The sequence below is a fragment of the Apodemus sylvaticus genome, chromosome 23, assembly GCF_947179515.1.
Source record: "Apodemus sylvaticus chromosome 23, mApoSyl1.1, whole genome shotgun sequence".
Lineage (NCBI taxonomy): Eukaryota > Metazoa > Chordata > Mammalia > Rodentia > Muridae > Apodemus > Apodemus sylvaticus.
Window position 1 is genome coordinate 12,857,936 of NC_067494.1, and position 14,826 is coordinate 12,872,761.

The 14,826-nt window shown below is 41.9% G+C and overlaps 1 protein-coding gene across 2 annotated transcripts in view; it reads left to right on the plus strand.

Moving 5' to 3' along the window:
- Positions 1-6,167: 6,167 nt before the first annotated feature.
- The window catches only part of Pde7b (phosphodiesterase 7B), a 342,947-nt gene continuing 334,288 nt past the window's right edge, over positions 6,168-14,826 (plus strand). For both annotated transcript variants that reach the window (XM_052169419.1, XM_052169420.1), the window contains exon 1: positions 6,168-6,625. In XM_052169419.1, coding sequence (XP_052025379.1) covers positions 6,605-6,625 — 21 coding nt within the window. In that variant the 5' untranslated portion in view covers positions 6,168-6,604. The remainder of the gene's footprint in view (positions 6,626-14,826) is intronic.

Consider the following 14,826-nt stretch of genomic DNA (forward strand, 5'->3'; position numbering starts at 1 on the left):
CTAGTGTGTGCATCTGTGTCCTTATCCTACTGTGTGCATCTGTGTCCTTATCCTACTGTGTGCATACTGTCCTTATCCTACTGTGTGCATCTGTGTCCTTATCCTACTGTGTGCATCTGTGTCCTTATCCTACTGTGTGCATACTGTCCTTATCCTACTGTGTGCATCTGTGTTCTTATCCTACTGTGTGCATCTGTGTCCTTATCCTACTGTGTGCATCTGTGTCCTTATCCTACTGTGTGCATCTGTGTTCTTATCCTACTGTGTGCATACTGTCCTTATCCTACTGTGTGTATCTGTGTCGTTATCCTACTGTGTGCATCTGTGTCCTTATCCTACTGTGTGCATCTGTGTTCTTATCCTACTGTGTGCATCTGTGTTCTTATCCTACTGTGTGCATACTGTCCTTATCCTACTGTGTGCATCTGTGTTGTTATCCTACTGTGTGCATCTGTGTCCTTATCCTACTGTGTGCATACTGTCCTTATCCTACTGCATGCATCTGTGTCCTTATCCTACAGGGTGTCTAAGTCCTTACCTCGCTTTATAATGACACCAACCTTTGGACTGGAACCCACATCTGCTCCTACGTCACTGTAATTATCCCTTCCTATGTTCATTTTCTACCCTTCTTTCCAAATGAGGTTGTGTTGGCCGCTAGAAGAAGCAAGATTCATCCTCCCCTAAGTGTCAGCATCTTTGTAAGTGCCGGCATCTCAGCAGGGATGCTTTCTGCATCTGTAGCACCCTTTGCTCCTACTGAAACATCTTCCGCTCACCTCAGTCATCCTCCCTTCTTCACACCTGTCTGTGGTTGCTTCAGACTTTACATCAGATGTGACTCTACTGAGAGAGACACCACTGTTAAAACCAGAGTCTGGCGCTGGTTTCTCGTCACTAAGCCTCGATCCTGGGATTTCCCCCATGGCATTGTCTACTCCTTGGTAGCATAATTGCAAGTCTTCATCCATCACAAGATTATTTTGCTAATAAGAACATAGCAATTTCAAACCCCTACTTGGAAACCTTCAATAATCACGTTTCCTGGTGGTTAACGTTCAAACTCCATTTTTATCTCTTTTATCATTTCACTGAATGACTGTGTGGAGGCACAGGACATTTTTCCTTTCCCACATCTTGTAGTTCTATCATTCTGAATCTACCAGCCAGTCCCTGAACATAACCTGTGTCTTCCTGCTGCGCAGTCCTCTCCAGGGGGCATACTCTTTCTTTTCCCTGAATTTCTGTTGTGACCTCTTCTTAACACTATTATCAAGACATGTCTGTTAAACCTGATGCCAAGAAAAGGGCTTTCCAAGACAGAGATCAAATTCCATCAGTCTGTACTCCCAAAGGCAAGCTGAGCACAAACTACTGGATCCTTGTACAAATACATTCAAAAAAGGTTTCATGAATGCATTTCACATCTGTAAACTATCTGAGAAATTCATCATCTTAGAGAACAGCAAGAGGAGAACTGTGTTTTTAAATATCCAAATAGAGAAAATACACAGCTGAATTATAAGGGAGGGAACACCAGAGGGGTCATTTCTTTGAGTCACGGGCTATGGGCTACTTAAGAAAGGGATTAAGAAAGGAAATGAAAAGGCTAAAAATAAGGTCTACTCCCTTTCGATTATGTTTTACAAATGATAAATTGCAAAAGATGTGGTCATTTCAAGTGCTGTACTCCAAAATTCACTCCAAAGTGTGTGTGTTAAATATCGGCGCCTGCAGAGCAGTCGTTTCATAGTTTAACTCCAGTAACCCTAACATTTACATTACTTTGGAGTCAGATAGAAACCAATCATCATTAGTATTGATCCAGATATACTGTTATATGGACCCTCACATTTTCCCCTAGTTATAAGTCAGGGAGAAGAGAATGAACAAACAACTTTAGGAACAGTGGTCAAGAAGTCATAAGCTCTTCCAATTAAAATGTAACAGACAGTGTAGATAGCCAGTGTTGATGACCTAAGACAAAAACAGAGAATCGACTGACCACCTTAACTGACTACATTATCTTGCCTGGGGTGCCATAGGAAGATACCATATACTGTCTGATTTGTACAACATAAGCCAATAACCTCACATCTCTACAGACTGGGATTCAGTGGAAGGTGCCAGTGGAGTTGGTGTCTGGAGGAGACTCTTCCAAACTGGCAGATAGCAGCCCCCCTTCTCCCCCCATGACAGAGAAGGTCGAGACATAGGAACTAACTCTTCCACCTTCTCAAAGGTACCGACAGCTCTATCAGATGTGAGCTCCATTGTTAAAACTCACTTAGCTTTGATGGCCTTTGTAAAAGCTTCATTTCCAAGTACAGGCAAAAAAGAACAGAAGGCAAAAGAGCAGACTTCAGCATACCAGTTTAGATGAGAAAGGAGACACCACTCAGTCCCGTGTACTGACATGGAAACACACCTCCTGGGGAGAGACTGATCGCGGATGTTCAAGTACCTCCATGTCTTCTTGATACCCTTGACTGGATCTGCCTCAAGTCCCCAGTGACTAAGCCATGGACACTTCGCCTCTGAACCTGTTCTGATTTAAGAAATAATTACGTGTTCTCTTACATGTTTTCAGTAATATGCAATCTATTCCCACTTCTTCTTGCTCTCTGTCTTCATTTTCCATCTTTCTTACGATACCAGATCCACTTTTATCAAAGATATAAGTGAATCTAATTTCCAGGGCTAATTCTCCATTTTTATCCAGTTTTTACTTTACTGAGCTGATATTGAAATACTTCTTTTGGCTTCCAAGATACTACCCTCTCCTGGCTTTTCTGGGATCTCCTGTTAGCGTCTTCTCATTCTCTTTTGCCGTTTTTTTTTTTTTTTTCTAATGACCTAACAGCAAACCGCCTACATCTTTGTGCTATGAAATCATTCCATCAGCACACTCATCAACTGCCCTGGTTTTGTGGATAAACAATGGCGTGCAAGCCCATGCATACAGCCCACAGTGCACTCTGAACTCCAGGCTGATCTAGTCAACTGCCTATCTGATATCTCCATGTAGATACCACACAGGGAAAGTATCATATTAAATCCTTATCCTCACCTGAAAATCTGTATCCCCCACTGTCTCTTAATCAATATTAGCTCTCTTTTCTACTTGATTCAAAATTTTAGAGAAACCATTACTTCCTTTTGGTAAACTCCTTATATATCTAAAGCAATCCATTTCCCAATGGGTTGTCTTACCAACTTACTGTCTCTAAGATCACACTCTAACCCTAAGGCAACCATGTCTAATCAATCCCACCAAAAGCATTCTGGTTCATCACTGTCACGACCTTTGACTTGTGTATTGCAACCATTATTTTGTTAGACTCCTTTCTTCCATATTGACCTTTACATAGCTGCTGGAAGATCGTGTTAAAATTAAATCATGTCTCATTTAAAGAGCCATGACAATTAAAGTAAATGGTTAAGTTCTTAACAGCGACTTAGAAAGCCCTCCGAGAGCTGCTAGATCCATTACCATAGCCTGTCACTTACCACCCAATTTGCCCCCCAGGTCTTCGCATTTGGTGTCATCCTCTTGTCTGAATGCCACCTGACTTCTGTTCCTGTATCAGCCTTGAGTCTGAACTCTAATATTCCCTCACATTGAGTTCTTGCTAAGATGCTTGATAGGACACAGACCCTTATCTGACTTACTGTCTCATTTTTTTTGACAATATATTACCATCCTATGTCCTATATAACCTCATACTCATTAAGAGGACTTATTTTCTTCAGAATAATCCAAATTTCATGAGGAAAAGACTTCTCATGCACTCTTTCCTGTGCTAGTGAATGGTGATTCTGTTTAAGTCAATCATCTGGGAGTTGTTCATGATTCCCTTTTAGTATTTTAGGTCTTCAAACGTTTTCATTATTTCTACACATACACTCACACACACATCTACATATCATACACACACACATATAGACATGCACACACACACACACTCACACGCACACGGCAGTCCTAGAACCTGGACCTTTCACCTCTGTATGACTTTTACCCAAGTTCAGGCTAAGATGATCTCTCATCAGTGCCATGGGACTCATTACCAGTCCTATGCTTTTTTGCTCACAATCCACAGAAATCTGTCTTCCATTGAAACCTTCTGAGAGGACCGCCCTTCCCGGGAAGCAAGTTCTACTCTTCCTAGTCAGGTCCTCGGCATACCTCCACGAGGGCGTTCCCTCAGTCTCTCTGCTCGCTCTCATCAGCCATCCATCTCCTTTCCTAGTCTTTCAGTATGCCAGGCGTGGACCCAGGATGCACACGTGACCGGCTTCCTTCCCACATTCAGATCTCTGCTCCAAGTTACATCATCAGAGCGGTCCCCGGACCGTCACAGCTAAAATAGCAAGCATGAATTCCACCATGGACCACACTCAAACTACGCACCGCTCTAGCTTCTGCCGTGCTTTATTCTAAAGTTTTTCTTACAACCTGAAATCACATGTTTACTTATCTTTAGGTCTTTCTTTCTTTTTCTTTTCTTTTTTCTTTTTGTAATTTAGAATCTCACTTAGTAGCCCAGGGTGACCTTGATCTTGCCTCAGCCTCCCAAGTCCTAGGATGACAAGTGTGTACTATCACACAGGATTTTAATTTATTTTTAATCACATCTCTTCACCCTCAAAATGTAAACTGTGTGGAAGAAAAATACCCTATTCAATATTGTGTCCTCATCTTTAATCCCCAGAGTTTTCTAAGATCATAGGAATAAATAAATAACTTATTTCTCATATATATATATCAATTTCTCATATATATTCATTTCTCATATATATATATAAATTTCCCATATATATCCATTTCTCATATATATATCCATTTCTCATATATATATCCATTTCTCATATATATATCCATTTCTCATATATATATATCCATTTCTCATATATATATATCCATTTCTCATATATATATATCCATTTCTCATATATATATATCCATTTCTCATATATATATATCCATTTCTCATATATATATATCCATTTCTCATATATATATATCCATTTCTCATATATATATCCATTTCTCATATATATATATCAATTTCTCACATATATCCATTTCATTCATATATATATATATACATATATATATGTATATATATATATATGACTTGGGAGTTGGCAATGTTGTGTCTACCTCTAAAACATTTTTTTACCCAGATCTAAGGAAACATTTGATTCCATAGTCTGAGTCACATGCTCCTTTTGTAGGCCTGTCATTGGTGTAGGATTAACAGGAAAGGACACGAAACCTAAAAGAGAGAAGAGGAAAAGAAAAATAGGTTTTCCTCATAGAATCCGGGGTGGGAATGGAGTGGGGCAGACTCCGGGGGAAGCAGAAACACCAGATGGAAACCGCAGAGATTTTCAAGAGTGGGAAGGAAACTACAGGGATTAGCTGGGGTCCCTGGCAGAGGAACTGTCCCTAAATAGCTGTACCTCAGTACACTCTGGGAGAGGAAGCAGTTACCCCAGGCAGGCAGGCCTGCGTAGACCCACAGAGTCCTGCCTCTTAGTCACTTTACTGGGGAATGAGCTGAGATCGCCCTGTTTTAATAATCCTGAGACTTTGCCTGAGACTTTGCTGTGTGTGGGAAGGAGGCAGAAGCACCACCCGCAGCCAGGGCCACGCGGATTCCCTCCTTCTTTGCTGCTCCTACTAAGGTGCTCCAGCTCAGTTGCACAGTTCTGTGTGGATTTATTAACAATTAATTTCCTAGTTAAAGATAAAAATGAATTAGTCAGAAATAAGCAACAAGCGGTCACGTGGGCGTGTGCAGATCAACTCACACAGGGCAAAATAGGAAACTTGATGCCATCGCTAGGCTCAGCCTGTCTTGTCTTGTTTTGTTTCTGTTTTTATCTTTAAAGAAAAAACAAAAACAAAACACCTAAAGCCACAGAATTTAAAGTCTTTTTAAAAAAATTGCTTCTGACTGTAGAAAACGTTTCTTGGGTTCTCCTGAGCGTGGGGCACCTCAGCTAATCACAGGCTCGCGCGCACACACACATTCTTCCCATAGTACAGTACTTTAAAATTAATAGCACATGCTGAGGAAAAACTAAACCCTTTGACGTCACTCTCGAAATGAGGAAACATAAACAGAAAAGGCTCCACTCCAGTGAGCTGCCGGCGCAGAAGCCGATTGGTCTCTGGTTTTCCTTGCCTGTGGCAACTGACAGGCTCAGCCAGCCTCCCAGGCCGGCTGCCTGCTCACCCAGCCAGTCACTTGCTCGCTCGCTGGGCACTGCAGCAGGCTCGGCTCTGTCCCAGCGCTCGCCAGCTCGCCCCGCTGGAAGAAAAGTGTCCTCACCCAGCTGCCCGCCCTCCAGGAGAGAGCCTCCCTGTTCCTTCTTTCTGGAGCTCTCTGAGTCCTTTGGCTGTTTCTTTTTCTTTCTTTTCTTTTTTTTTTTTTTTAATTTTTTTTTCTTTTTCTTTTTATAAAATTTGCACAATTATACTGCTAATCCTGGATGAGGTTGCTGGATTCTGCAGCACAAATCTTCATGAACAAGCCGCACCGCTCAGAGATTTCACGGCACTCAGAGGTCACAGAACAGTCACTATGGTTAAATGTCTTGTTTAATGGTTGAGGTAGGTACTACAAATTTAAGCGGCAAGTTCATTTTCCTTGAGAGTACAGAGAGTCACAGGGAGACAGGTGCCAGGGTTTTTGTTTTTATTGAAAATGGACCGGTACCTATATATGCATATATGTATGTATGTACGTATGTATGCATGTATGTATGTATGTATTTTTGTCTGTGATTGTTCCTACAGCAACCAGCTTTTGGATTTCCTTCCTTTTTCTAAGCGAACTGACTAAGTGTTGGTACTTGCTCTGAATTAACTCTTTGAGGGCAACAGGGTTTAGCAGAAGAGTGGGCATTCTCTGAACTTTGAGCAGCCACAGAGGAGCCCCCTCCCAGTCCCATCCCCCATGCCCCCTCCACATGTCTTGAAATGAGTGCAGTATTTCTTCTCCACTAGAAATTGTAGAATTGGGTCATTTTTCAATTTCAGTAGGACGGGGCAGGAAAATGTTGGTGAAGGGATGTGAACCAGTGGAGGAGAAAATCAGGTTGATTTGTTGGTTTGCTTTCTCTTGGGTTTGTTGGTTGGTCGGGAGCAGACCTCAAAATGAAGAAAGTGCTACTTACTACACAAGGGAACAGCTGGCAGAGAGAGAGAGAGAGAGAGAGAGAGAGAGAGAGAGAGAGAGAGAGGGCTGGGGGCTGGGGGCTGGGGGCTGGGGGTGGGGGTGTTGAGAAAAATCTATTTTATTATCTTGCTGCATTTTATAAAAAGCCTATTTTCAGTCTCAAAGTTAGCAGAGGAGATGCAGGTTTGAGTTACGTGGGCAATGATTTAAGTTTTACTATTTACGAAGGAAAATAAAACTTGATTATCACTGCGAGATTCGGTAATTATCTTTTCCTGAAGGGTTTGAAAGCAGAGTCAGATATTTAATTAGGGACTTAAGTGATGGAGCCTGGGGACTAATTAATCATCCAAAAACTCAGCTCTTTCGTGGGTTCTGGCCAGAGACCATTGCAAGAGAGGAAACAAGCCACGCACATATATTCGTGCATAGTAAACTCACCAGCTGCAGCAGAAGGCGCAGCTGAACACAGAGCTAGCATTTTCAGCCACACATTACTCCGTGTCTAAGGGGACCTTGCTAGGAGTCTTCCCTCTCTGGCAATCAATTTTTTAAAAAGCAATTCAAATAGTCTACAGTTAACATAGGCTTCCTTATCAGAGAGTTATGCAATAACAGATGAGACAGAATTATTCGAAATCATTCCCCTCCCCTGCTCCACAATTTCTGACTTGTTCTCCTTAAAGTTTCTATTCTCAACACTGAGAACTAGAAATGTGTGAAACTGGGTCAGTATCAGTAGCCCTGAGAACACAGGCGCAAACACTGCATTCTCAAGGGTTAACAGTTAACTGCCCAATGTACCTAGTTAAAGAACAGCGAAAAATATTAGCTCGGAGTTACAGAGGGTGTGCTGTGAATGGACAATTGCTTTTCCACAGCGCCTGCTGGGGGAACAAGGACTTTGTGTGTCTGTGAATGCCCAAGTGCAGCTCCTCCATTTCCTCCGCTTTATCTTTTATTCCTGGCTGGGGAAACAAAGAGGTACCAGTGGTGCTGACTTGAGTGACATTTGCTCTATAAAATGAAGTCCCTTTGTATTGCAAGTTTAACTAGCAACAACTCCCAAATCCAAATTCTCCTGACAGGGCTGTCTACCTGACTCTGAGCTGCCTGATTTCAGAGGGCCGGCTCCTCCACTGAGCATGTGCCAACATCAGCGTATTTCACAAAGTGGTTTGGAGAAACTATTTTTTTTTTAAATGAAGCTACTTAGGACAAGGATTGATAAAGCCAAGATGTGTCAGAGACAGGCATCAGTTTAAAGAAAACAGTGGCACCGGGACACCTTTTAATGCTGTCCTCTGTTTGGCACAAAGCCACCTGTTGTTGAAAATGATTAAAAACCCTAGCTAAAATGTTTGCCGAGAATTTACTGAGCACACCTTGTAAGTTACCTGAAATAACTTTAAACCTGGAATTTTTAACTGTTTTTGAGAAATGATTTTTGGTGTTAAATTCCAGATGAAAAATATAATCTAGAAGCTGTCAGTGATCAAGATGAGGGCATGCCGATGTCAGGTTGTGTTATTTTCAGCCAGAAGGAGGGTGTACACCCAAAACTAAAGTGGCCAAGCTTCCTCCAAGTGCACAGGTCGCCCCAGGAAATGCCTCTGTCCAATAACCATTCTTCCAAGGTCTAACTTGGTGTTTGCCAGACAAAAAACAAAACAAAACAATACAAAAGAAAAAACAAGGGAAGCTGCTAGTTGACTCACAGCACAGTGCTGGAAGGAATTTATTAAGCAAGAAGCCAGTCCAGCTCTTATCCACAAGTACTTCATTATATTAAACACAACGCTCACATTTAAGCATCGGAGAGGACCCGTGAACATCTAGCTAAGAGATGCTTTATGTAGTTTATCTCACAATCCAGAGGTGGTGTGTAACTTAGGAACTCGGTGCACAACGCACCATCCCCAGAATTTACCATCCTGAGAATTCAATCGCCCCGAGGGGTCTTGAGTCCGGTAGGAGCGTTTCTTAGCAGGTACAGCTCCCTGAAGAAGCTAAATGTTGGCGTTGGAAGACTCACTTGGTCCCTCACGCTGTAGTGGAGCCATTTCCATGACTGCTTCATGGTGGTAGCACCCCTGTTTCCTTCACATTTGCACTCCGGGAGCACAGCTTTCTCCCCACGAGAGTGTCCTAGACACTCGGAGCCAGGCCCTTTCCATGCATCCTTGCCTTCACGCGTGACATGGTGAGTACTTGGTTTCTTAGTAGACTTGAAAGTGCTTGATATTGAGATGTGAGGAAAAGAAAGAAAAGAACTATAGGGACCCAAAGTGACTAATGTCTATATAGCAGGCATGTTTAGAAATTTCACTAGCAAGAAGGAAATGTGTCAATGTCTAATATTACAGCAAGGCATTTAAATTCCTGCCCCAAGGATTATTTAACCATTTGAACAGGTTAGCTTTTAATGGAGAGAGTAAGCTGAGGGAGTAGTGGATAGGACGCTAGGGTCCAGGACTCATGCCCTCATTCAGGCAGCCACCAGCTGGTGGACACCAAGCCACTCAGTCATTCTTGACCTTAGTGTCTCCAGCTGTCTTACAAACTGTTGGATTAGATCATTTCTAACACGCCTTTAGGACAAGCTTTTTATAGTTGTTTCTACTTTCAACCAGAGGTTTGCGGTTATTTGTAAATGTGAAAAGTGACAAACTTTTATTCAAAACAGAAAAGTATCACAAGTGAACTGCTCGCTGCTGCTGTCCATGCTTCTGGGATGTCAAAGACTTCCAACCTGAAGTCAACACAAAGATGGGTTGGGGTCAGAAAACTGGCTAAGTGGATAAGGTACTTATTGAGCAAGCATTAGGGCCTGAGTTCAGATCCTCTGACAGGATTGTCAAAGCTGACATCACGTTGTCTATGACCACAGCACCCGAGGAACAGAAACAGGAGGATGATGGGCATAGTCCAAAAGGCAAACTCTGGGTTCAGAAAAGGACTCTGTCTCATTAAAACAAACAAACAAAGAAACAAACAAACCAAAACAAACGAAAAACATAACACAGAAATAAATAAACAAAGAGAGTTGTAGGGAAGACGCAGGAGGTCAAATTCTGGTCATTCACAAGCATGTACATCCACACATCAACATTTGCACACAATAGACCATAGGCACATGCACGCAGGCACACACACTGTTTGGAAGGGAGATAATGAAAAGAAAACTATGCAGAAGAGGCAGATGAATGCAAGTTAGACTGCAAGAAGTCAGTTTGTGTCCATATTGGAACTAACATGGTCAGGCGGAGAGACCTTGATTGTTTTGTGGTGGTGATCTCAAAAACTAGCGCGTCGAGAAGTGCCCGGCTTTGCTGTCAATTGACTTACTTTATTCGCCAGCCCGAGACAGAGAATAAAACTCACGCATGGGGTTTTCTTCCCCATTCCTTGGGGAAGGAATCCTTTGGAGATGTTAAAAGCTGCCCCAGATCCCAACAGCTGTCTGACAGCAATGGGGAGGACCGGCAGCCATGATGTCATGTGATGTCTATGCTATGTGAAGTACTCTCAGTGTCTGGGAGATTCTGACAGTGGTTTCAGAACTTCCTGGGTCACTTGTGTGAGGTTGTGGGGGTAAACTTTTCAAGGCGGCGAGACCTCGGTTCCCTTGTCTTTAAGGCTCATGGGTGCTTTCTGTGTTCCATTCTGCTCTTTACGCTGACGAGGCTCATACTGAACCATTAGCTCCGACAGAGTATTTCCCATCCCTTCTTCTCACCGCTCCTCTTTAGACTTTAGCACCGGGTACTGATTTAAGTTTATCTAATTCTTCCTCTAAGATAATCACATTACCAATGAAAAACCAAAGCAATCACAAACTCTGGGCTTGGAGAATTTCTCCCAGAAAGACTGTCGCGCCCCTGGGAAAGTTTTCTCTCTTTGCTGTGGTACCCCTCTATGCTGGAGCATTTCCTGAGCTGGCAAAGGGGCACAGTCTGTGTCTGGGGCAGATGGAACATCATCATTGTAAGACAGGCATCTTTTCCCTAACTGCCAGTCATTCTTAAGTTTCCCCACTACTTTCCTTAGTGTTGCTCGTGCTCCTGGTCACTTTAAAGAATAACTGAAAACACCTCGTGTCTACTGCGAGGCCTGAGCGCTGGTGCAGGGATGCAGCCTCATCCTACTGGTTGGCTTCGATGTAGTCCAGCCATCCTAAACCAGACACCGCTCCATCCTGTGTGGCCAGGACAGCTGGCATCATTGCCGAGTCAAGGTTTACAATCAACAGCTGAAACATGGGGCATAAAGAACAGATTTGTTGTTTTAGATAAACCTAGAGACAGCTTGGCAGCACACAGAAGTCTATTGAGAACAGGTGATTCTTACTAATATTCTGTAAATATATCAATATGTAAAAAGTACCCCAAAACAAACAACAAACAACAACAACAACGACAAACCACCAAAACCTTAAATCCTGTCATCAATACTATCGGGACACATTGAGATTTGTGAGCAATACAGAGTATGAAAATGATAACTGAAGCCAATAACCCAGCATGTTTGTCCACCATGAGAAGCTCCCCCTCCCTTTCCTCCTTCTCCTCCTCTTTACCTTGTTTTTGCCCCCTTCTCTCTCCTCTGTTCTGTCCTCCCTTCCCATGCCATTTCCTCCCCTCCCCCTCCCTCCTCTCCCCTCTGTTCTTCTCTCTCTTCCCTCACCCTGACCTCCCTTCCCATGTCCCCCCTCCCCTCCCCTTCACCTGTAAGGGAAGATGAACAAAATGAAGAGACACACAAAGGTTTTGATGGTTTTCATTGCACAAAATTCAGAGTAATGTTCACTGTGATTTTCTCCTTTCTAGTAACTGCTGTGCCCATTTGAGAGGCACGTAAGAGCGGGGACTCTGGATCCTTCCTCTATCTAGCATAGATGGAAGGCCACAGCCGGTAGGGTTGGGGGTCATGTTTCTGTGGATCGAGGTATAGATATGGGAAGTGATTGTGAGCTTTAGTTGGTCAAATCTTGATATCTAAGAGATAATGTTGATCAATAGTTCTCATAGCTTCCAACTCTATCAATCTTAGTGTTATAATTATTTTTTGCATTGTCATACAAGAATCAGAAACTAACTGAACCCAACAATAAATGAATTGTTATTTTATATCAAGGTAATTAAATACCATTGTTACTTAAGAGAGTGAAGCAGACCTACACACAAAAAAACCTGTAGGGATTTTTCAGATATATAAAACAGAAAAACATCTACATTGATATTTGTCTAAAAATGTAGAACATCAGTATATTCTCAGAGAAAATTTTTGGAAATCTAGATTAAAAAGTCTTTTAAAAATGCTTCTAAGAAGAGAACTTGAAATGCAGAGGAGAAAACTTAGTTTTTATGGATTCTGGAAAGTTGTTCACATTTCCCCTACACACTGAATTTATAGCAGAAACCATTTTGCTGTTGTGTTTGTGATGCTGCCTGGTATTTGACATTGAAAACAATGTTAGAAAATGAAGGAAAGGGGATTTTTATTTGGCTTTGAATTTATGCCATGTGTTTTTGAAACTGCCTAAAGGAGAGAATGCTCTGCAAGTATGAGTTATGGGCAGGAAATGACTAATAACTCAACAGTGCAAAATGCTCTGGAAGTAGGGGTCATGGACAGGAAACATGGAGACCTCAAAGCATAGAATATCCTGGAAGTAGGGGTCATGTACAGGAAAAATGGAGACCCCAAAGTATGCAATGTTCTGGAAGTAAGAGTCATAGACAGGAACCATGGAGAACTCGAAGTATGGAATGTTTAAGGGTCATGGACAGGAAACATGGAGAACTCAACAGTGTAGAATGTTCTGGAAGAGTCATGGAAAAGAAACATGGAGAACTCTACAGTGCAGAATGTTCTGGAAGTAAGAGTCTTAGATAGGAACCACAGAGAACTGGACGGGGCACTTGAGTAACTCTGGGTCACCATCATCCCCCTAGCTTTACTTTTCCTCAGTATAGAATGAGGAGCTTTGTTAAGACCAAAGTTCCTGTCAGCTTGGCATGGTGTTCATGAAAACCTTCTGGCTCTACCAATATATGTTATATATTTTATGGTTTGAGCAATCAGCTAAATTACCTGCCTTAAAATTGGTTCAGTTTCACTTAACTTTCAAGTTAATTAAGCACAAAAAGCTTATAATTTTCCCAAATTGTCTTGAAGGAAACTGAATATCTTAGGGAAACTTTTAAAGTAAATTTATACCATAATATCAGTTATTTTAGAAAATGTTATTTATATTAATATGTTCATGTGGTAGGAATGTGAACAACTACTGCTGGTTTGGGTTTAAATATGATTTATGCATTTCTTGGTTTTCCATGAGGAAAAAAATACCTTCATTTCCCTTTCCCATTATGCCAGTCTCCAGCTGTGCCCAGTGAGAAGAAAGAGTTCAGTCATTCAGGAGTGTAGACAACATTCTCGTGAGAGGGGATGCCCTGACAAGATGGAGGTCTAAAGAATGTGTCTATTTAGAAAAGGTCACTAACTCTAGAAAGAGTTGTTTCCGGTGTGGTGGAAATGCGCCTCCTCCTGAGTCCTTCACACGACTGCCTCAGACTTTCAAAGAAACGAAAACATAACTTCACTTTGGCTTTTCATTCAGTTTAGAAACTTTATTCTTCACAGAACATATCTGGTCGGTTGTCTCCTGAGGTCTTTTATGTGGAGAGAGGGATAATCTTTAACTTTAGATGAAAGGAATGGGTATCTGTGTAAAGAACATTCTAACATGTTCTTCTATACTTTCGTCTAACTATTAAACCTCATCGTGTTAGAAAGGTGCTTCAGGAGCTTATAAGTACAACAGCTGATACATATTTCTCTCTGTGCGGGTTTTTAACCAATTCCGATGCCTCAGGAAAGAGGTCCGTGGAGCAGGCCTTCTCAAGCTTGAAACAGAGGCAAAGTTCTGGGGTCAGGGGTCAGCGCCAGCCTAGCACCTGTAAGGTCATGGATGGGACTGATCCCCAGCATGGGGGGTGGGGACTTTTAATGTCTACATTCCTGTCAAAACTAACAGGTGACTTGGAAGTCCCGAGTGACTTTACATATATTGTCCCCTAACATAAAGCCTTAAAAACTAAATGCATCAGATATTTATTGAATCAAACGGCAAAACGTAATTTAAAACAAAATACGTTTATGTGTTTGTGGGATGGGAGGAAAGAAAGAAACAAGAAGAGAAAAAGATCCACTTGTTATTTAAAGAGGCCTGGATTTGTAACCGAAAACCCCCAAGTTTGGGTTCTTGATGCAACAAGGATACTCTTGGCAAGATAGTTAGCATTTTTGGTTTTTCATGTCTCTGAAATGTAACTTGCAGCACAGTACTCTTGTTATGCGAGAATTAGCTAGCCCATTTCAAATGCAAGGGGCTTGAGGCAGAAAGGAATTCCAACTTGTGAATCTTTGTGGAGCCAGGATTCTGCTTCTACTGTTTGCTGACAAGTCTTAACTGTTCTTACGTGTTTTCAGTTCATCCCCACTCATTCTGAGAACTTGGAAAACACTCTTAAAATATTTATACAAAGCACGAGAACATCTGTTTAAGAAAACGTTAAAGCGTTCTTCTAACTGTATTTCTTCTACCCGTGAGGTTCCAAAGTAAAGA